The 24,855-nt window shown below is 34.7% G+C and overlaps 1 protein-coding gene across 1 annotated transcript; it reads left to right on the top strand.

Moving 5' to 3' along the window:
* Positions 1-1,195: 1,195 nt before the first annotated feature.
* LOC142336496 (uncharacterized) lies at positions 1,196-23,720 on the top strand. Its single transcript, XM_075385381.1, has 4 exons — positions 1,196-1,316; positions 14,574-14,818; positions 20,564-21,051; positions 23,347-23,720. The coding sequence occupies exons 1-4, from the start codon at positions 1,252-1,254 to the stop codon at positions 23,635-23,637; spliced, it is 1,089 nt and encodes a 362-aa protein (XP_075241496.1). The 5' UTR covers positions 1,196-1,251; the 3' UTR covers positions 23,638-23,720.
* Positions 23,721-24,855: the final 1,135 nt, after the last annotated feature.

Raw genomic sequence — 24,855 nt, 5'->3', positions numbered from 1 at the left:
GCGCACGTGCTAATTTTTTAAATAATAACGTGCTATCTAACATATAATTTGTAATGGGGGGGGGGGGGGCATAAAAACACTGTGGATGGTGCCAAACGGCGACGTCTTAACAAATAGACGTACCAAAATGTAGAAATTTCAACGAATGTGATTGGTTGAGAAATTTAGAACACTGTACCTTTATGCGTTCAATTAGCCTAAATTGGACATAGCCTAATGCTAGATTATAATTTTAATCGCACCTGGCTATGCCTCGCGGGTCATGGCCATGCCTCAGCGGCCCATGGGACTTGATATGAAACTATCACAACCGAACGTGAGACCAGTTTCCCCCCCCCCCAAAATGTAAATTTTTCTTTTTTGGCTTATTGCGATTTCTGATCAATTTTACAATAACATGCATATCCTATTTTAAAACATGGAGAATTTGTTGAACAATCAGCCGATCTGAAAAAAATGTTCCTATTTTCTCAATTGTTATAGACCAACAGCAAAAACAAAGATTCTATATTTTGGTACGTCTGCCATTTTCACTGGCGCCGCGCAAAACAGAATAGATCATGTAAATACACTTCAATATTTTGATAAATGTGAACGCCTATGGTTTAAAAACAAGGTCAGTGTGCGGAAATAAAGAGGTTAAAGGTCAAGTCGGATCTTTTCCGTTTGTGCCCCCAGTACGTTATGCACCCCCAGTTACAGAGCACGTGCCATTACATAGCAAATCATTATGTAAAAATATGGCACGTGCGTTCGGGGGGGGGGGGGGAAGGGGTGCAAATAATATGCACCCACTTAGCGGGGGGGGGCACAAACGGAAAAAGTCCGTCAAGTCATAAACAAATTTGCTTCAATGATCTTTATGAAACACTTCTGGAAAACAGGAACCAAAGTAATAAACAACTCGGTGCTGACCTTTAGCCTTCTATGGTTTTAATTCTACTGAAAATTGAAAATTATGATGCTTTGCGATGTGTTTGAGATTTCAAGCACAAAACAGAATAGATCCGAAAAATGAATTGTTCAACAACTCTGAAATCAAAAAAGTTATAATGCAGGGTTTTTTTTTCAAAGTTTGGGCCGCATTTCACACCAATGATATTTTCAGAGAAAACAGCATAATGGTTCCATGAGATCTATTGCAGCCTAAAGCTGAGCATTGATTCTCTATTATTTAATTTTTTTCAGGTTGGTATGAAACGGGGGTGTTTTCGGCAGGGTCTGTCTACTGTTTCGAGAATACCCATAAAAATGGGTCGCCAACGACACTTTTTGGCTGTTGCTACACGATTCTGTGATGCTGTTATCTGGAACAGGTAATAAAAATTATAGTTTGTCAAATGAAACTTGTTGCGCTGCATGCGCATTTCATAATTTCAGCCATAAACAAGTGCCTCTTTCGAAACTTAACGACCTTGTTCTGGTAATGCTACTCTTGTTTTTTTTTCATAGTTTATACTATTTTATTCCTATCACTGTGTTCTCGTATTTCATTTAATTTCATTGATTTGAATTTTTCACAAGCCCGTATAGCTGTTTTCCGTCTGGGAAGCGACACTCGAAGCTCTTTGACCTGCTAGAGTCTTCACTATTTGAACCCAAAGTACTCGTTTTCGGTTTATCGTGGCTCTGAAATTTGTGTCGATCAGACGATAAGTTGGTCTGTGCTGTTGGGTTTAGATGAATATTAGCTTAGCTTAGTTTAAAAAACCTTGACTCAATTTCACTAAATTTCAATTCACACTAAATTTCAATGTTTACATTTTCCTTGGGAGAAAATTGCGCATTTGTTTCCTTTTTTATATTACGCAGAATTTTATAGTAAAACTTCACGAATGGCGTTTTTCTTCTTCGTTTCGCGCTTCTTATTGACAGTGATTATTGACAGTGAAAAGGCCTGTCTGTTTTCATTTCTATGTTGTCTTGAGAAAGTGTTGTTTGCTTCAGAATACTGATAGGTAGAACACAAATTTTTAACCTTTGCGCCTTTATTATTATTATTATTAAATTGACTTGGTACCCGCGATGCGGGAATCACTTTGTTAACTAATTAGAAACAGGACCAATTAACAGGATACTGATAGTATTTAAAGTTCAAAGCCTTTAATTTCAACAGCGAGTTCAGCTGTTTCCGAAATAACACTGTTGGACATGTCCAGTCAAAAGTTGAGATGTCATTTCGCTGAGAGAGAACATTTGCATATTTCACAACTCTCAAGACAAAATACTCTTCGAATTTGACTGATTTCGTCCAATTAAAATTGGTCTTCAAAAATTGTTTTGCTGCAGAACGGTTACTGCGTGGTCCCTTGAAAACTTTCCAATAATCATCAAACTTAAGGGCAGTATCACAGTTGTAAATTTTGTTCAGCATAAGAAGATCATTTCGAACCAAAAGAAAACTGATCGGCAACAAATTGTTGTAAATGAGGCTCTGATTGTAGTCACTATCTGTAAAAAATTTCTTATTCAAAGCCCACTTGAGCGCTCGTCTTTGCATCTTTTCGAGTTTTCTGCAATTTGGCCAATTCGAGAACCATACATTTGACGCGTACAGGAGAATTGATAAAATGTAACTTTTGTATAAACTTACTTTTACTTTCGTATTTGTAGAAAAGGGAACGTTTCTCTTCAAGAAAAAAAGCTTTTGTTGTGCCTTTGACAGCCGCTGAATGATATGACTGTCCCATTTCAAGTTATTAGTAATTACTACACCAAGATCATTCACCGAAGATTTGCATGTAATTTCTGTATCGTCTGCATACAAGTGGACACTACACTGATCTAACTTTTTTACATCAAAACATATAGCTTCAAACTTTGCATTGTTGAATTGCATTCTGTTTTCTTTTGACCATTTAATTGCTTTGTTTAAATCATTTTGTAGTGAAAATAAATTCATTTGACTTCCAATAATTTTTGTGTCATCGGCGAAAAGATATGTGCTGTTCTCCATTAGAGATGGAAGGTCATTAATGTACACAGCAAACATAAAAACCGCAAACACTGAACCCTGTGGACCACCACTCGTAACAGCTAACTCTGACGAATAATCATCTTTAACAAACACGCACTGCGTTCTATTTGACAAATAATCTGCAAAAAACTTGAGAAATTGGTTATCAAATCCAAAATGCGTAAGCTTCAACAAAATTGCATTGTGATTAATTGTATCGAACGCTTTTGCAATATCGAGATAAACGCTTAAAGCAGACTCTTTAGCATTCAAACAACGAAAAATTTTTTCACAATACTGGATCATTTGAGTGATAGTAGAATGCTTGGTCCTGAAACCGTGCTGGCGATTGTCTAAATTTTTCCATAAACGATCCCTAAATTTTCTATACAGTAATTTCTCGAAAATTAGGGAAAGCGCGCACAACATTGACACTGGTCTGTAATTTTCTATGTCAATTCTCGACTCTTTTTTATGCAGGGGTTTAATTATTGCTTTCTTCCAGCTCTTTGGAAATTCTTGCTGAATTATAATTTTGTTAAATATCTCAGTAACAACTGGGACAATGGCAGGTGAAAACGTTTTCAATAAGATTGGCTGCAATTTATCGTAGGACTCAGAACCCGAATGACAACTAAAGATCATTGATTTTACTTCACTGTTAGTGAAATATATATCTTCTAGACAAACTGTGGGGTCTGCTGAAGCGAGTGGCACTGAAAGAGGGCTCGTATCCTCTCTGAAAACAGATGCAAAATGTTGATTGAAAGCATTGGCAATTTTCAACGGTCCAGAAATACTGTTTCCAGCAAACTTCATCTTAGTGGGCAGATCAGGAATACGACGAAAGCTCTTAAGATTTTGAAAAACTTCTGTCAGAGTTAAACCTGCGAAAGAGTTCAGATATACTGTCTTATCTAGTTCAAGTGAATCAGCTAAATTCTTTTCAAGCCTTTCAATTATGTTCTTATCTTTTTGACGTCGTCGAGCTGTATTTAGAATATTTTCTGCGTGAATGGAATGAGACGAAAAGTAGTAAGGAGCTTCCCTTCGCCTTCTCGTTTTCCGAGGAATAAAAGCCATACAGCAAAAGTTGATTTCATCATAAAAATGTTGAAGTGTGTGGTTTATATCTCCAGCTGAGGCATCAAAGTAACTGAATCTTTCAGCAATTTTGGGAAGATTCGCTTTTCGGAAAGAATAAACTGATTTTGATTTCTCAACCTGGCTGCTAGAAAAATTTACTTCAGCGCTAATCATTGGGTGATCGGAAAACGTTGCATGGATATGAGCAAAAGAAATAGTGTCAGGGAAAACCGCAAGAAAGCAATCATTTTTAACGTTTTTGTCCTCTATGAGAGAGCAAAATCCGTATTTCCGAAAAACCTGGCAAAATGTTTTTTCATAGGCATTATTACTGCTCAGGAGGCTCCAATCAATTCCAGGAAGGTTTACATCACCTACTATGAGCACATTGATGAGATCTAAATTGTTTTTAAGAACTTTTTCATGAGCCGAACTAATAATTTCGTGTAAGTAAGTATCAAACAATTTTACTTCTAAGCGATAAGGCGATTCATGAGGTGGATTGTAAACATTTATAACAATTATTGCCTGCTCTAAATTGCAAAAGAGAGCCGAAGTTGCAAAGTCAACAGGAGATTTAGCTTGGATTGTTTCACTGTGAACATTAATTTCTGTTTTCATACCAATAACAACTCCTCCATGGCTACCATTACATCGATCAATTCTACTAACTACGCTATAAAAGTTTGAAATGAAGACACATGTGTCATCAACTCTCGAATCAAACCACGTTTCACTCAGACAGATAATATCGGGTTTATGAACTTTGAGATGAATATCAAGGCTAATTCTTCGATTAATATTCAGCAAGGATCTACAGTTTAAGGACGAGATTTTGATGGCTGGTAGTCAGGACGTATGGACGTTTTGATCTGTAGAGGATTGCAAACTATTCGGGTTAAAATTTTCAGCGATAACTTTTCCCTTATAAAATAACTCTTGACCTTTAATGGAGAAACTGTGTTTTTCGTAGCCAAAATTGTTTATCAGATTTGTCTTCCGCTGATATAGTGTTTTTTCCTTTTTGTAGTCCTCAACGGAGAGAAATTTTTTTATGACAAATCCCGAACCTTTTAACTTTGAAACAGATAAGAAGATCGTTCTGAAAGTCCACGCATTATCAATTTTCACTACAACAGGCCTGTTCTTCTCGTTAACGAGTTTCCCTAATCTGAAGCAGTCATGAATTACGACATCTTTCAGTCCCATTATTTGTTCGAAAATAGATACTACTTGTTTTTTGTCTGTATTCATTGCTTCAATTCTCGAAATCTGGTCTTGATTCTCCTGTATTCCAAAAATTATTAATTTGTCGCTCATGTGGTTTTCCGATTGTTGATTATATTGAGGTTTTGGTTGGCTATTTTGCTTCAGAGAACCCACGCTGCTCTTTAAGTCTTTGATTTCATTTTGAAGCTGCTCAATTTTAGCTTCGCAAGAGTTTTGTTTCAATTGGTAAATATCATTTCTGATTTCAGACAATTCTTGTTGAATTTGTGTATTAAGTGAATGAATATTATCCGACAAAGAAACAATATCGGCTTTTGTTACTGGAAGTTGACCTTTTTGCTCGCAATTTTCACAAGACCAACTTATGCCCTTAATTTTTCCCAAAACTGCCAAAATGCTGTTTGGTAAATTTGAGCACGAATCATGAAACCACGTTTTGCAGTTTGAACATTGTACACAAAAGCTATCACAATTTTTCTGACAGGATCCGCAGGGAAAATCTAATAAACTGATATGCGCATTAGGTTTCGCTTTTTTGTATTTTGTCATCTTGAGAATTGCATAAAAATGGGCGTCGGGGAATAGTTTCAGTTGTTTTCACAGGCAAACCGCCCCAGAAAACTTTGGGGGGGGGGGGGGGAGAGAACACCCCAAAAACTTGGACAAAGAATAGGTACGATCTCACCGGGGAACTGATAAGCACTTCGGTTAGCCCCCGTAGACCCAAAATAAACTACACTCCACTTGCACTCCACGAAACAGATGGTAACCAAGGTGTGTAAATTTTATTGAAAAAAAACTACTCAATTTTCAGGTTTAAGAATCCATCAATTCAGCAACTCAATTTCATAGCACGTTCCAGTCTCTAAGTATGCGGTTCACCGAAACTGATTTGAAGAGACAATAACTCAGTGTGTGAAGGGCGATACTTAATCCCCTACGTCCGTCATCCCCACACCTACTTCGTTCATCCGTCCTCCACCTGGAGCGTTAGGCCATCCCTCCCTCGTCACTTCCCCCCCCCCCAGCCCACTCAATCCCCACCAATCACTTGACCCTCTTAGTTTTTGTTCAAACAAACGTTTGCACCTCAAATGATTCATTTTTTTGAGTTTTCCAACAATTATTAGACCACTTAAAACAGCATTAGAAGGTGATGCATCATCGCAAAATTTCAATTAGACACAGCTCTGGCCCCATGTAATTCAGAAATTAAGGGCAAAGTAAATCTCCCGTAAAAATTAGGTCATTGGAATGTATTCAATGGATTGTACTCAGTTGGTTTAACACCATAAGAACAGGTCCGAAGTAATTTTATATGTGTATCATTATATATATTTTCTTTAACCATTGTTACATAAGATGGAGGGAATCAACGAAAAAACTAAGGGAAGCAATTAAATAGGCCCCGAATATATATTTGGTGTATAAAAAAATGCTTTGAACTCAAACAACTAAACGAATTAAGTAATGGGCTATTAGAGGGCCAATGAGGCGTGCCATTAAGGAACTACGAGACAAGGCAAACAACAAAATCAAAAAACAGCAACAAACAATAATTACTCAATGTCTAATTTAAAAAAAAACTTAACAACTAAGTCAAAATAATGTCTGATAAAACCTAAGCTAAAAAAAACATGTACTTAACTAGAAACGATATGGGAACTGTCCTAAATGAGACTTAGTGGCAAGTAGACAAAACAAAGAACAAAAAGGGCAAAAATAAAAAAGATCTAATAGTTTTTGAAAACAATTGTTTTGAAAGTCATGAAAATCAGTAGCTATCAAATTAAATCATTAAATACGTTTGTTTATACCTCCAGAGGAAGCCATTGAGATCTGCTGTTATTGGGATTATTTCAAACCACTACAGAAAGCAAAACAAGTAGTGTCAAAAATCAAAATTAAATGTTGCGAGAAAACGTTTTCGAAGCCCTTGAAATCATAATATCTGTTCTGAAAACTTTTGATATGTTTGGGCCTTCTGTCATCGTGATGAAGATACCCAAAATCAAAAAATGTCAAAACTCGTAGAATAAAAGTCAACAAACTGTCTTTTAAACCTTAAATCCGCAATTTTTCATTTTACTAGAAAGAAGATGAGGCCTCTTTTTGCTGAGACATGAGCTTTTCACTGAAATTATAATTTATCTTCATTCGGTCTCATTTGCGCGGTCATTCGGTCAATTAAGATATCAAAAATAAATAATGAATTTGGACAATTCTCAAGTTAAATTAGCAAAAGTTTGGCAAAATTGCAATAGCAAAATACTTTCATATGAAGCAGAAAACTCCTCTGGCAAAAGTGAAACAAAGAAAGCTAAAGAAGCAGATTTTTTTCTGAAAAAGGTTAAAATCGAAATATAAAGTCAAGTTTTGCCAAAAATGTTGGACCAAGCAGTTCAGCAACACTTCTCTGTCTTTTGAAATTAAATCACTTACACTATCGTTAAAAATTTTTTAGACAAATTCACGAAAATTTGAGCAAAAATGTAGAAAATCTGAACAGAAACAAAAACCAGTCAAATATTCACAAAATTTTGATCCCCGATAACACATAATTTTTTTAAAATTATATATTTTACGCTGAACGGGCATTCTAATGATAACACTTACAACTCTGTACGGTGAATATATCAATCGACCAAATTTGATTGAACGAGAAACATAGAGCATGCAGTTCCTCGCCCACTAAGGTAGGTCGGATTAATCAGCGGAGAATTAATGTCAATTTTTCAGAAAAAAGAATTGCTAAATGTTTTGATAAATATTTTTAATGATAGCTATTTTCTCAAAATTACTTCGGAACTGTTTGAAATGATGAAAATGTCAAGATTTTTATTTCAAAAACATGACCAAAAATATGGTGGGAACGCCCTGATCTGTGTCAAATTGGCCATACTCTGTGCCTTAGACGATTTCAAAAAAGAGGAAATTGTGACATGAGTGATTTCAATTCCGGACTTGACGAATTTTAAAATGATACTATACACGATAGTCGCGGATATGCTCAAAAAGACCAAAATTGTCTGAACCATATGTAAATAGGAGTAACATAAAGTTCTCACTTTTCTCCAATTCTAACAATTAACGGACTAGGAGGTTTGCGATGACCTCATTCATTTTTATCTTTAAACCTTTTGTTCATGATGATAGAAATATAATTAAATTTGACTTAAAGTTTTTATTCATGATGAAAGAAATATTATTGAATTTGACTCAAAGCGTCTATTCGATAACTCAATCAAGGTTTGTCACATAAATAAACAGAAAACTGTTTCAATACTACAGTTGAGAACAACTTATCGAATAAAACGGTCCATTATATCTATTTGTGGGCACATACAATAAGGCTCCCCGCTGTGCGTGGCATCAGAGGTTCCAAGACCACTCGCTAACTGAAACAAGCTCTTGTTGATTTCGTGGAATCCAGTTGGCATCAGCATTTAAAGAAGTTGAATTTGCCGTTTGTTTGACAGAATTTGCCAAGTTTCTTGCATGTTCTCTGCAATTTCAGTTCAAGGTGACAAATACGCCGAATATTTTGCTACCTTTTGAAAACTCACGAAAAACGGCTCGCTTGTCTCTGGACAAGTTATTGGAAGATTTAGAACAATGCTGTTTTTTTAGTTGTGAGTTTTTGTTCGGTTACTCAGCTGTTCAGCAGCTGTTAACGACAATTCGCAACAATTGAAACTGGAGGGAAAAGACAAGAAAACCGTTCAAAGAAGATTGCCTAGTTAATTATTTTAATTCATAATGGTCTCAAATTATATGAGAAAGAAATTGTAGTTTCTTAGTTTAAAACTGAGATCTGCGGTGTTTCTCTATTAGAATTAACGAAAAGCAGTGTTAAAAATTTATAATTCCGAAACTGATACTCGAGTTATAAATATTAAAAATTCATTACCGTCTGAAATTAATTGAAAGAAGCAATATTGCAGTCGTTCACTTTTAATAAGAAAGAAACTAAGAATCAAAGTTTTGCGTTATTAGACTTAATGGCTAGAATTTTTTGAAATTTCAATATGCTGATTTTGAAATTTCTACTTGAATGATAAAAATTGACACCTAAATTGTTTATCACCCTCTAAATTAATTCGAAACAAAACTAAAAACTAACGGCAACATTTTTCGTTTTTTAACGTTGGATATAGGAGTCTATATGCTACCTATTGAGAAAAACTGCGACTATAGGCCAGTCAAACTACGAAATTAAACTCTCTAATAAGAAAACATGCAGTTACGAGTAAATCACGAAGAAAACATGTGATGATTACAAATTTTTTACTTGGCAAACAAACATAGCAAAACAATAATGTCAATTTTTCAGCATTTCTTTCCAAAGGTTGCGCAAAACACAATTTGGTCAACAGTTTTTACGAAAAAATTTATCTGTTAGAAAAATAAGAAATGTCTTTTTTCCAAAAAAGAAGTCACTACTATAGCCAGCAAAGCCGAAACGTTGCACAAGTCTGTTTGATATAAATAATTTATTCATCTTTCCATGCTGACTCTCGTTTCGGCGAATATTGGTTAAATTTTACAGTGAAAACGTTGTTGGCTCTCCAATATAAATACGATCCGTTTAGTAATCATAGCTTGTGTAAATTGATAAAAAATTGTTTATTTTGCGAAATCATGTATTAAGCTCAGGTGATAACTTTAGAAAACTGTCATCAAAAATGAGTTCAAAAGTGGTCTACGTGAAGATTGCGAGTATTCGAAAAGCATTTATTGAGTGTTTAAAAGAGCGTGAAATACATGCAAAGAAATTATCAATTTGCATACGGAAGAGATAAAATAGTTAGTTGAGTTCAGTGACTTATGGTTTTTAGTTGCTGAATCGAAATAGCTCAGTCAATAGCGTTTTTGAAGTGGTATCCTGAAGGGTCAAAATTATAGGTTGCGTTCAGGCACTTAGAGATTTTAGTCGCTAAATCGAAATAGCTCATTTAACAGCGTTGTTTGCAGGTTTGCACCGTCTTTCTATTATATTTGCTGCGTTTTTTTATGAGGATGCAATTTTTCCCTGATTGAATTTCTTTCAAACAAAAGGAATTTGCAGATTGTAATAATAATAGTTGTAAAAATAAGTTCAAACCAAACATGGTTTCCGTCTTCTTGGCTTTGCCCCACTTTGGGGAGGTTCAGATAAGATTTAAGTTGTCTAATAGATCCCATACAGATGGATGGCAGTAATATCTAAATTTTCATGCTGCTTCTGGCTGAAAGAATTTTTTCATTTCTCTTTGGAAGCTTTTAGGATTGATCAATCGCGTATACCAAGAAAAGTCACTGGGAAAAGAAAGCGCCTCGTTCTACTTTACTACACGAACAAAAGAATTTTTTCACCACTTCTGTCTCGTCTCTCTAGTAACTCAAGGCGTTACCACGGCATCTTGTATTGCAGTCATGTTATGATAATTCATAAATCATTTGGATTAAGAATTCCGTCCAACGAGTATTTTGTTCAAACAAAAGAGATCTGAGATGCCCGCTTGTACGCCATCGGTAAAAGATTTTGGTTAATTAGACTGTATACATAATCTGAACAGGAGAGCTCCAATTTTCCATAGATCCACTTAACACAGTTTTCAAGAGGGAAGACAAAAGTTTTTGTAAGATGCGAATTTGCGTTTTTCACTGAAAGCTTCCGAAGTCTAAATTTTTTAATGTTTTTACTTGTTTGCAGTTATAAATGAGTTTCCAGATACTATGATCAAATTTTGCTGCAAAATTTGTTGGAAATATTTAGATAACTGTTCGAAAGGTAAAATGACTTAGTTGTTTAATTAGATTTAAGTTGAGATAGTAGAGTTTGCCAGAAGTGCCGAAAGAGTGGTCGATTGACAAAATTTTACCGTAACTGTGGCTATCATCGTCGGAGCTTTCGTTCCATATCTTAATGTACAAACCCTAAGAGTGTTTTGAGGCTGAGACACAAAAGACCAGAGACAATGGCTCAGTCTTCCCGTAAAAAGAGACAAAGATTTTCTGAACAATAAGAAAGAAAGTAGTTTTGGTATATTTAGTCGGTCAATTTTTTTAAATGTGAGATTATTAAGACAGCCGCGGAGCGTTTCCTTTTGGTTATTCAGTTTTGTGTTTTTTGTGGACGGCAAAATTTGTCAAATCTAATTACGGTTCTAGCGTTTTTGCATATCTAAACGTACTTCTAAGATGTGAAAATGCAATAAATTGTGAACAGACTAAAAATTTCGGACCCTTTTATTCCTCCTCTAGATATCAAAAATCGATATTGTAGCAATCGATTCAGTTTTGATTGATCTTTCCAACAACTATATTAATTAGCCATGCTATTTTAGAAAAAAAATGGTGGCATAGTTGATACTGATAGCCCCAAAACTATTTTGGATAGCTGCAACAATAATTGAGGCTTCTGTTTTTCCAATGTAAGCATATTCGTTAATCTTTTGACAGATTTGAAATAATCTGATGCCTGTGCGTTGTGGTTTGGGAAGAGCAATTCTGTTGAATTTCCTAATTCTTGTGACAAATTTCGTTTTGGTTATTGGCTCTGACAACGCAACTTCACTGCGCTGTATTTCATTTTGATATCATCTTTATAACCATCTTTTTGGAGCCTTCATCTGTATATTCAATACGAATGTTTTCGTCCAAATACGGATGTGTCCAAATCCTTAAAATTGCTTGACGGTTGCGCTGTTGTGATGATGGATCTCTTTGGTCAACGAATTTGTTTGAATTGGTCCAACGGTTTGTTTTAATAGCTTTTTCTAGAAGAGAATGGAACTCTTGAATTGGTTTTTTAACCATTTATTTATTTTTTTGAGAAACAAAAAGACTTAGTTGTCTAAATATATTTAAGTTGAGATAGTAAAGTGTGCCATAATTGACGAAAGAGGGGTCGAATGACTAAAATTTGCCGGAACTGTGGCTTTTATCGCGGAAACTTTGGTTCCATACCTTAATGTACAAAACCTAAAAGTGTTTTGAGGCTTAGACACAAAAGACTAATCAAAATACTACACAGACATCTGTTCAGGTTTCCCTAAAATGAATTGCCTAAACAGTAAGAAATAAAGTAGTTTTGGTATGTTTAGTCGATCATTTTGTTTTTTATAAATGTGAGAATAATAAAGCAGCTGGGGAGCGTTTCCAAGAGGAGTCTTCAGCTTTGCATGTTTTTTCACTACAAGAAAAATTGTCACATCTAATGACTCTTCTAGCGCTTTTGCATACCTAAACGTGCTGCGAAGATTTGAAAATGCATTAAAATGTGAACAGACAAAAAGTTTTTTTGCACTTTAATTTGTCCTCTCGATATCAAAAATCGAAATTTATAACAATCGATTCAATTTTGATAGATCTTCCATGCGACTCTATTATTTAGCGATACTAATATAAAAAGCCATGGTAATATAGTTTTTACTGTTAGCCCCAAAACTTTTTTGGATAGTTGGAACAATAAATGAGGCGTCTGTTTTTCACAATATGTAAACATATTCGTTAATTTTTTGGATGGATTTCAAAATAATCTGATACCTGTGCGTTGTGGTTTGGGTTTGATTAGAAGAAGAATTCTGTTGATTTTCTCAATTCTTGTGACAAAATATGGTTTGACTATTGGCTGTGACAACGCGAATTCACTACACTGGAATTTATTTTGATGTCCATCTTTAGAACCACCCTTTTTGATGCCTTCATCAGCATATTCAACTGTTCGTTTGAGACAAAATTGTTAAAACTAATGTGCCCAAATTCTTGAGATTGCTTGCATTTTTTGCGTTGTTGTGAAGGCGGATCTCTCTGGTCAACGAATGATAAATTATACCCCCCCCCCCCCTCCCAAAAAACCCATTATGGTATGTTTACGGAAATTGGAAGGCTATACATCATGACCACCAAACGGGGGGGGGGGGGGGGGGGTCAACATTTGCATTAGTTTTTGTTCATTAGTTCTTGTTCATTAGTTTCGCACAATCATCATATTCTTTTAGCAATGACTACTGCTTCTCATTTCAAGACTTATCAATTTTTTTTGTACAATTATTTGCATTTCGTACACGATCTATACGCGGTCATTTTCATTATTCGTTTGATCGATCATGTTCTGAAATAATTTTGATAGCTTTAGTTTTAATTAGTTGTCATTTATATGATTGATCACTGTACTCTGCAGAGATTTAAGTTATCTCATTTAAAATACGAAATCCTTGAGAGCGGTGTTGACCTATCGGTCACTGAAACAAACTGTCATGCTTGAATCTAATTTCCATACCTCGAGGTTGCCTCAAAGCCTTCCAGAGATTGTTCACATGGTCTATTTTCCCCTTTTGAAACGAATGTTATTTCTCGTTTGTTTGAAACAGATTGTTTCCAGTTCAGTGGATTTTGCTGGAATTTGCAGATAATTTGAAGCAACTTAGACTTTTAGATTTGGGAATTGCCTTTTGGTCATTACATCTATATTTTTTCAGTTCTACCCCCCCCCCCCCCGCCACCCTCTCAAGTGGAATCTAACCCCCCTCCCCCCCCCCCCCCGCCCTCTCCATAGCTTTTGATGCAAACCAGAAATTTATAGAGAATGGAAAAAATGCTGCTTTTAAAAGTTTTTTTAAAAAAGGCAAAAAAAATGTTTCTGAACTGACACGTGTCATGAATGCGATTTTTGATTCATTTTGACTTGATTGAAAGTTTCTGATCTGTTGTACAAATACTGCCTCCAAGATTGACACAAAATCTTTTCACCGGGGGTAGGTCAAGGTTGTGAATAAACCGATTTGAAATTTATCTTGCCGACGTTTAATTCGCTTAGTAATTTCAACAATTCCTCTGAAATTAAGACGCTAAGAAGTTTATTAAGTCGAAATTGAGGAGTTACCAGTTCTACTTAGTTGCTTAGAACACCTGAAATTAAGAAGTTTAATTACAAGTTTAAATCATTTATGCTGACAAAAAAGTTCCTATTAAGGAAAATCTCGCGGAGTTAATGCGCCTTCGGTCAACGAACTAATCCCGGCTCAAATTTTAAGAGTTTGTTATGTAACTATGAAGAATGTTATGTAACAATGGCGTGTTTTTGGAGTTTCACAGGACAATGTTTTGTTTGAAATGAGAACTGTAGAATCATTTCTAACTTTTATCTTGGCTATTATCAAATCCTCTTTCAGCGCACTTTTGAGGTGACCCATCAGTCAGAATGAAGACAGATTTGTGATGTTTGGTTGTCAAACACTCTCTTACTATTTGTCTCCACAGCCCCCACCCCTCCCCCTGTTTAACTGACACTTAATCCCCCTTTCTTATCATTTAGAGCCCGCTCTGACATCCATAATACAATACGTTGTTCCTTCTGCCCAGCTTCGACTTGTACTACTAAGTTTCATTCAACCTTGTCGTCTCCATTAGTTCGTCCGAAAGAGCTTGGCTTCATTTTATCTTCTCTTACAGCTGATCAAAAGTACTCAAATAGCACAACAAGAGTCGAACAAATTACCAAAATGTCAACTGCAACAGATATTCAAACAATGGTCAGCCAAATTATCGCATCGCTTCAGGGTGAGAAATTTATCCGTTATTTTTGCACTATCAACTAAAACGGTGAGGTCAGAATTGAAAAAAAATTTGTGAAACTTGATTTTTTTCCTCACTTTTTGACGTATCAGGTCTAGATAGAGAGATTAAAAAATTTCTGTTGAATTAATTTTGCAGGATCTCGCCAAGTTTTGTTCGCGCACTTGATCTCAATTGATCAATTTACATTTTTTTGCACTATCAGTAGCTGTCTTATAATTTATGGTCTCTTTGTAGTAATATTGGAGTAATTGTTTTGGTCGCACCGAAACAGGAATTGGAGTGCAAGTGCGAGTGGTTTTGTGGCCTGAGTTTTTCAAACTCCATTTAAAGTTGTGTGAGAAAAAGGTGTTTGAACAAAAAATCGCTGTCTCGGGTTTTTTTGTTCACATGCGGCAGTTTTACTATAATTTTTAAATGGTTCGATTGCATTTTTTTCTAATTAGTTTTCCAAGACCTTTCCGTGTCATTTCTATGTCTAGTGTTTTTGTTAAGTCAATGAATTGTCATGTCATATTTGTCAAATAGGAACAAGATTTAGTTCAAAACTTTAAGAGATTTTTTTGTGCTTTTTTTCTAAAATAAAAGTTCATTTCTCTTTCTTATTTTATAATATCTTTTATTTTATAATATGTTTTTTATCTTATAATATTTCCAGGTTTTTATGATATTATTTCAGATTAGAAATAAATAGTGATAAAATTTTTCCTTCTATTCTTATTTTGAGCCCAGTGTTTTATTTTTGTTTTTAATGAATTCATGCTGGCCTAAAAAATTGCAATTGACACTTCTCTTTTCTAACTGGATGCCGCGTGACAGATTGAATTAGTTTCTATGCGATTAACTTGACATCTAGTTTGAGTTTGTCCTCGATATCTTGTAGCCTGGCTGAGACAATACCGTAGTTTAATCTGAAGTTATTTTTTAACACTTATATTCAAATAATTTAAAATATGTTTCATTTTTCAGTTGGTTTATTTTGTTCTCCGAAATTTGCGAAGCTTATGAGTGGATTCTTCCCACCAAAAGAAGAAGTTTTTTTTAATACCGTCTTTTTATTTTTTGAAGCCTTGTTTAAAATTTCCATAATCTATTCGTTTATCTGCAAAATAAGTTGCCGTGCTCTAAGTATGAACAATTTTTCGTTAACTATGTTTCTTTCATTTTCACAGAAAAACTTGGCTGAAAACTGTAGAAACAAAACCCAATTTCGTTGCTTGTAAAATGTTTTCATTCAAAAGTTCTTCTCTAATTTACAGTTTCAATAATTTAAAATCTGCAATTGCAGTTGAGTGACTTAGGCATCGACAGCAACAGTTTTGCTCTGGTGCTTTACGGAATCTAAAACTTCAGCTTTCCCTAAAAAGTGAGCTTTCACATTTTTGAAATCTAAAGAATCTTGTTCTGGAGTACAGATTTCCGTAGAAATTGATTTTTTTGTTTTTGAATTTTATTGGATAGTTTTCTTGTAGGCATACTTTTCATTCATCAAAAGCTGACAATTTTGAATTGTTATTTGCTCTTGAACGAAGCTTGAGCTCGAGAGGCAATTATCGCAAACGTGTGTGTCTTTTTTATGCAAAATTTTTCCTTCATTGTAGTTTTCACGCCCTCGTGATGAATTTGGTTGCTCTTTTGACTGAATTAGGTTGCAATAGATTCGAGTTCCATCCCACTAGTTGTTTGAGTGCAGTTCATCTGACGTTGGTTGGTTTTTTGTTCTTTGAGTCCGAAGAAATACCCTTTTAATTTCTTCGATTGCTGAGTTGAGCTATTATTGGCCTTCTCTTGGTTCTTTGCAATCCAAAAAATTACGATTGTTTTGTGTTTTATCTTTCAGCAGGAAACTTTCTGTTTTGAAGATAAAAGTATAAAAAAGCAGTTTCGCTAATTTTCAAGATAAAAATTTTCGTTTTTTCGTGTTTTCAAAGATCGGTGCCCAAATGCATTTTTCAGATTGTTGCGTTATGGTGGTGGTGGTGGTGGTGTTGGTGGTGGTGGTGGTGGTGGTGGTGGTGGTGGTGGTGGTGGTGGTGGTGGTGGTGGTGGTGGTGGTGGTGGTGTTGTGGAAATTAGCTGCTCAATATTGATTTTGAATACATTAGCACCGTTAACCACTAATGAATTTTTCGCTAATTTTTTCTGTTTTGACTGTTTTTGTCGTTTTTGCCTCTGATTGTTTCTTACATATCAAGCACGATTTCAATGTGCTGCAAAATTATTTGTTCTCGACTTCTGGCATTTTTAATAGAAAACATTGGTTCTCAATAACTGAACACCATTTGTATATACAGTTTCAATGCTATTTACTGATTTTTTTCTTTAAATTTCTGAAACTGGTTATCTGTCTGTTTGGCTCTTAACGTTACATTAGTTACAAGGTAAGGTCAAGGATTTCCAGGAATTTGATACATTGAACTGAGCTTTGGAAAGGGGATCAGGTTGTAAAATACTGCTGCATCAAGTTGCATTACAGTCCCCAATCATTCTTTATAGTCTTCTAAGTGCTTATTTTTCAAAAAGTTTTTGTGATGTCTAAATTAAAGAGGCGTTACTTTTGAATTGTTTTTCCTCTTTTTTCGTTTTATTTCTTCACTTCTAGAAATGCGTGTTCAATTGAGGCTGGTCCCTATTCATAGCGTTCTTAATTATTTTTTTCGTCGAATTGATGGTGGCGCCAATTAATTATTTCTGGAGCCTGCCCCTGGGTTGATGAGAGATTTTAGTGATAAAAATAATTTCTAAAGACATGAGTTTTTATAATTAAAGCAACTTTTTAATAATTTCTGATAATTTTGCTAATTGTCAATCAGTTGTTGGCTATTTTGACATTGTCTGTCTCTTATATATGCAGTCAGACTTCTCTTATCTTGCCGATTAGTTGTTGTGTAGGTTCTTTGCTGGACAAAACTGTTTTAAGCATAAATACTTGGAACAAATTAGTACTAATTAATGATTTTTTTTCAAATTTGTCATTTTTTTCACCTTAGTTGTGTTTGTCTAACGTGCTCTTTTTCTCAGCTTGTAGTCGCAGAAATTAGCGCTACACTATGAATATTGTAGTCATTAACATCTAGAATTATTTTAGCGAATCTCGAGTAATATTTGCTTTTTACTTTTTTCCTGGTTTTACCATCCTTTGCTTGTCCTTCATATGTTACTTCTGAGATGCTTCTGATAGGTTCTTGTCTTTGCGTTTTTGCCTTTTGGATGTGAAGCATCAGTTTTTAATACATCAACACGAAAAATATCTACAGTTTAAATGCTTTTATTTTTTTTCTCGGATTTTATGAAACCATTTTTTGTCTGCTTAGCTCGTAATGTTCAGTTGCTAGTAGGGTCATTGATTTTTTTGTTCAATTCTGTGGATAGTATTTGAGCGAGTTGTCTAGCTGGTTTTTGAAATTTTTGTCGTCAAATTAATTCACGTTTTTCGGTTAATTAAGGTTGACCTCAAATCAGCTTTTGCTTGTTCTTTGATGCAATTTTTCGTCTAAGTTGAGTGCGCGACGGCATTTTCTTTATTGAACGTGATTTTTTGTCTACGGTTATGGTTAATTTTCTGTTTACACGTGACTGAGCTCACTCTAAAAATTTCTTTCCAGAATCTTAAAATGATTTGGCTACTTTTTGGAGGAGTCGAAACATCAGTTTGTTCGTTTTTCGAATTGTTCAGGTTTTATTTTTTCAATTATACTCTGAAACTACAGGTCCACGAAGCTATCGCAGCTGTTTATTGGCAATCTGTCACCTATTCTGTTAAATGTTTCCAAAAAGTGTTTAACGTTTTGAGTTGTTTAATATCCATGCAGTTCAAAGCACTGCAGAAAGTTGTGTCAGTCCAGACTAACTGCTTACACCTTGTTTATGAGTTTTTCTATAGTTTTTGCACTCAAAACGATTGGCACTCAATAGTGACAAGCAACATTCTTCCGTCAATTAGAAATGGAAATTGAAATCAAAAATTGTTTTTGGAGACTTTTGAACACTTTTTAATTAATGTTATCCTTTTTAGAACTTTTTTTTTGCTTTTTTCTTTCAAAATTTTGTTTTCTGTGGCAATCTGTTCAACATTTTTTTTCTAAGAGTTTTTTAATTCTCAAAAATCTAAAATTTCGATGGAAAATTTTGGTAGAATGTTAATGCATCAGTATTGACTTGCGGTTATAACGTAAGAGTTTTGAAAAATTAAATTAATCACAATGTTGTCAATAGCGCGCTCTTTTAATTCTCATCTTTACGTTGATTTTGGATACCGGTTGTTTTCGTCAGAATCATTTAAATGTTCAGCAACTTTTTGAGAAATTTTGCTCGTGAACTTTCTATTAAATCTTTTCGTTTAAGAGCAAAATCTAGAATTAATCAAGTTTTGTGTTTTTTAGGTTCTAATCAACCTGACCGAGTTTTCATATATTCTTTATTGAGACGTACGTATATTTTTCCAAGTTTTTTTAAGGCAACCTGTGGAAGAAAATTTTGTCGTTTGTTTACCATATTCACTTGTACTATTTTTGATAACTTCTAACTTTTTTATCATGAAGTTTGTATATCTAATTATCCCACTAAGTTTAAATTTAAATCGAATGTTTTTGCAATATTATTAAAAGGATGTTTTGTGTCAATCGACGGATAAATCTCTGCAATCGGAATATTAGGTCGGGACAGCCAATTGGAATGTTACATGTTAAAGAATGGAATTCTATATGGAATATGTAATGTTGTGATTGAATAATTGGAATATTATTATAACAGCAGCTAAGTATTGGTGCATAGGGTTTTGATCTTTGCCATTTTTGGAAATGTTAATTGATCCATGTTTAATTGCTCTTGAACGAAGTTCATAGCAATTATTGTAAACGTGTGTGTCTTTTTTTAAGCAAATTTTTCGCCTGGCAATTTTGCGCTTTTCTTCTAGAACATTCTTTGACTTCTCAAGTGACTTTTTCACGCTTTCGTTCTTCATTTTTGCTCTCTATTGATCTCTATTGCTCCGAACTTAAGCTAATATAAAATTGGTTGCAGAATAGGAGAGTTAAGTGATCTGTAGCGCAGTGGTTAGTGCTTGTGGCTGTGGATCGGGAATTAAATTGCCTCGCCTGTCGTTCAATAGCAATTCTTCTGACATTTGTCGGTTTATGTTTTCGTTGCTAAAATTATGAAAAGATCATAGTAAATTGATCAGAGTATATTCAATGTATCATAGAAAAGATCATAGTATCCCGGGCTGACCACCCTGAGGCCATCTTAGATACCATATCAAAGTCATGTGTGGTAAGTATGGTATATCAGATACCATATCCAAGACCATACAAAAAACTAAACGATTTCATACAAGAAATTTTGCCTTGACTTGGAACCATATATGGTCTTAGATATGGTATCTAAGAAGGGTCAACTCTGGATATCTTTTCTGATGCATTTCTAGTTGAGATTATTAATTGCACCTTTTGGGAGACGCCTGGGGAACCAAAACATTTGAAACCGATACAGTTGGACAAGAAATGAACCGAATCATGGTAAACATTCTCAAGAATATACCGTCCTAGGACATAGAATTTAAAGCGTTCTGAAAACACGGAGAGTGTTTGAAATATATGATATAGAAGTTATTTTCCTTTAATTATAATAAATTACCCAATAAATTAAATTGCCCAATTTTGTATGATATAATTTTCAGTGAAACTAACAGTTGGGTGATGGAATTGAAAAACGTTGTTTTTTTTGCGACAGGAAAGAAGCTGGTGCTGTTTCTTGACTACGATGGAACCCTAGCCGAAGTACAGTCGGAGCCAGATGAGACCTACATGACCAAAGACATGGCCAGCATGCTCACACAAGTCACCCAGCTCAAAGATGTATTATCAGTCGCCATCAGTGGTCGAAAAACAGAAGACGTCCAGAGACGGGTAGGGTTAACGTCTATGATGTACTGCGGGAACCACGGTCTCGAAATGTGTCTCAACGGGGGAGGAATGACATACAACTTGGAAGCTGAGGAGTTGAACAAGTTAAGAACTGGCATAAAAAATATTATCCAAGAGCTGAAGGAAAAGAAACTAGGGAAAGAGTGCGGAGGGAATATTGAGGATAAAGACACAGCAATGACATGGCACTTTTTCAACGTCCCTGAAAACAAAGTTGAAGATATTGTGGGTCAGGCTAGCTCAATTGTTAGGAAAAATGGATTCCCAGTTTTCGATGGACACGGCTGCATTGAGGTCAGTTCCTTTACCTAATACTTTTTCCAAGTGAAATTAATCATAGTTTTTTTTCGGAATAATTAATTTTTAAATTTGTTCTAGAAGGTTATTGTGGAAATCAATGTTCTTTTTTTGTCTCATAGTGAAAATTATTGCTACAGAAAGCAGAGAAAATCAATTGTTAGCAAAGTACCATCAGTCTGACTTCATAAAATTCGATTCAACTCAAACGTTTCTGGTTAAATCTAATGAAAGGATATTTTTCTAACTCCGAGAACGGCGAATATGAAAAGCTTTTTTTTCTAGAGAATGACAGATATAGCTGACCGCTTTCTTTTGTTTTGCCTGTAGTTTTTTGAATTTTTTTGGTGGAAGCTTCTTTAATATGTAACCCACAGGGGTTGATATCACTGTTTTTGAAAGCCTAATAAAGTGTTTCAAGCGCACAATCGGCCCCTGTTTCTTAATTTTTAAGTGAACTTCTTGGTTTTTTCCGAAGTTTGTGTTGTGTATCTTTGAACAGTTTGTTCTAACCAGTCTTTGTGGTAAGGGTCTTTTTTGATTTGCTCTTGAGCGAAGTTCGTAGCGATTATTCTAAACGTGTTGGTCTTTTTTATGCAAATTTTTTGCTTGACCATTTTGCGCTTTTCTTCTAGAACATTCTTTGACTTCTCAAGTGACTTTTTCACGCTTTCGTTCTTCATTTTTGATCTCAATTGCTCTCACTCAGAAGTAAAACTTGTTGCTAAAATAAAATCGATTACAGCATAGCAGCAATGAGGGCCTGATAGCCGAGTGGATATTTTTTCTGGCGGAGGATCGGGAGATCCGTGTGGTTCGAATCACTGCGTGGTTAACTATTTTTGCATCCATAAAGAAACTTTTTCTAGGCTACGGCCCCTGAATTTGATGGTCTCGCCTGTCGTTGGAGAGCAATGCTTCCGACATTAGGTGGTTTATGTTTATTAAATCAAGACTGATAGTTCTGATTGAAATGACTGATGTTTTTGAGAGATTTTTTTGGGGCTAGGTTTGGTCATAAATGATTTTGTGCAGTTGAACTTTCGCTTACTCTTGATGAATTCCTGCAATAGATTGAATTCATTACTTATCAATTTCTCTCCGACAAGAGAAAATTATCTGATCAATTCTTTGAAATGCTGTGACGCTAAAACCGAATATTTTTTTACTTTTCTTGGGACCTGAAATATAAATCTCTTTTAAAGCTCAGTTAAGTTTCTTAGTTTTCCAAGCGCGTCATCTGCCTTATGCTTCCCAATGTATTTTATGGGTCGCAGGGTTTAGTGCATAGCATGTGAAAACTTGTAGCCAATTCAGATTTTAGAGTTTATCAGGTTTTTCCATCTTTAATTTTTTTGCTTTTCTCAGTGTAACGAAAAATGCTTAGGAGATACGAGAAAGAATATTTGTGTCCAGATGAAAAATAATATTTTTGGCTACATATGCGTTTTTGTTGACCGGGAAGTTGCAAATCTTCGATTCGCTTCTGGAATTCATCTGGCTATTTTTATTAATTGAATTGCCTACTTTCACCTCTTTTCAGGGGCCATATAGACCATTATTAGTCCAGAAAAGCACTTCGCTTTATTCACACATGGTTACACTCTAAATATGTCTAAGTAAATTTGCCTGCAACGCTTTCAGGTAGGCGAAATTGCAGGTGAAAATATGTTAAAGAACAATTTACTTGCAAATTCCAGGTAAATTTACCTGGATTTTATAATCAACTTACCGGCAATTTTTTTATAGTGTATGATAGGGCTTTATTCATGGGGGGGGGGGGGTTAACAATTCTCAGTTATAACCCGGTATTCGCATCGGAATTTTTTCTCGAAGCATTAAGAGCTTATGCGTCAATTACATTTCAAATGGCTCTACGGAAAATAGGCCTTAAAAATAGAGAGCTATTTGATATTTTATTATTAATCGATTTATAACTACTAGTATTCAGACCTTACATGGTTAAAAAGATTGTTATAAGGCAGAATTTTTATCTTGTAAAATCCGATGAGTTTGTAAGACCTGACAAATTGTCTCAAAAAATCTTAGTCAGGCCACGCATAATCTGAGAAAAAATTAATCTGATAAGTTCTGATAAAAAAACAAGTTTGCAAGAAATTTGTACGATAAAAAACAAGTTTGCAAGAAATTTGTATGAAAATTAGTCTGATAAGTTCTGATAAAAAAAAAGTTTGCAAGAAATTTGTAAGATCTCACATGATAAAAAATTCTCGCATAATTGGGTAATTAACTAATATTTACTATTATTAACTTGAAGTTTCGTTGGCCCAGGTGCGACATCCCCGAATCACGAAAGGTGATGCCATGAAGAGAATCCTGTACGACTTTGTGGGTCCTAACTGGCACGAGAGTCATTTGGTCGTCTTCATCGGGGACAGCTCCTCAGACGAGGAGGGATTCGGGGCATTACTGGAGGACCACGAGTTCAGAAGTGATTGCGTCACCTTCATCAAGATACAAGATGACTTGGACAAAGCCACCAAGGCGAAGTACATTTTCAGTGGATGCGATGACGTATATGACTTGCTCAGCGCTATCAACAATCTCTACTCGTCTAATTGACTCTATGAATAATTTACCTATGCAGTTATTTTTTGCAAAGTGATATAGTAGATTCTTTTAAAGTAAATGTACTTTCACACACACTGCTGTTTTTATAACAGGTTTGCAAAATAAAGAGAGAAAGCGAAAAGTTTGAAAATTCCAAAAATTTTGGGAAGATTTCAGCATAACCGCTTTTACGTGTATTGATTTCTGTATATTACGATTTAGATGATCATGACATTATCTTTTCTTCAACTGACAGTGATTTTAAATCTTTTCTTCTGCTTCATTAAACTGAAGTTTTTTGCAGCCAAAATTTTTGATATGTTTGAATCTGCACCTTAATGATTCCGCGTTATGTAAGTAGTCAAGGAACTGTATGCTAGCCTCGCATTTTTTTTTAATTCTCTGCCATACTTAATCCCAACCCTTTTATTAGTAATGGGAGAAAAACATTAGTGGTAACAGTTGAAAGCCCTTGTTGAGTAAATTTTTACGCTATCGATTTTTTTCTTGCTTTTTACGAGAAGTTATCGCGATTGAAAGTTTTGTGAACATTAAAATGAGCCCACTCTAATATGCTTTTATCGCCGATTAAGATATTTTGAGTATATTTTTCAAAATAATTTATGAACACTATTTTGATCTTTTAACCGGCAATCTATCTGAGTTGTTTAGTTGTATCTAAAAAAATACAAAAACCTATCACCTTAATTAGCAATGAAAAATATATATTTCTTCAAAACTATCTTTTTAAGGGATTTAAAATGTTACTTCGCATCTTTGATATGATAGAACAAGGCAAAACAAAAAGAATCAAAATCAACCATTTAATGCTTTGTAAGCAATAAGAAGCTGGTTTGATTAAAATTGTGGTGTTTCATTTGAAGAAAAATCAAGAACGGATATATTGGAATTTTTTACCGAATCTTTTTTTTTTCAAAAAATAACATCACACGCCAATCAATTAATCATTTTAAAAGTGTCAACATCAACACCTCCGATTTCATTGAGCTTTCATCTGAATCATAAACGACCATAGCCCCATCTTGTCTTATATGAACAAAAGATTTGATTTCAAATCTTTTCATAATTTTGTGTTATTAAGATATTTTATATGCATTTGCTGCTTTACGAAAAATTTTACGAGATTTGGAATTTGTAAATTAATCAATTCGATTAATGTCTTCAAGGATGGCAGATTACTTATAATTATTTCCAATCGAATTATTTAAT

This window comes from Convolutriloba macropyga, chromosome 3, assembly GCF_964194025.1.
Source record: "Convolutriloba macropyga chromosome 3, txConMacr16.3, whole genome shotgun sequence".
NCBI classification, from domain to species: Eukaryota; Metazoa; Xenacoelomorpha; order Acoela; family Convolutidae; genus Convolutriloba; species Convolutriloba macropyga.
Note: the sequence above shows the minus strand (reverse complement) of the source record. Positions and strands in the feature narration are given on the sequence as shown.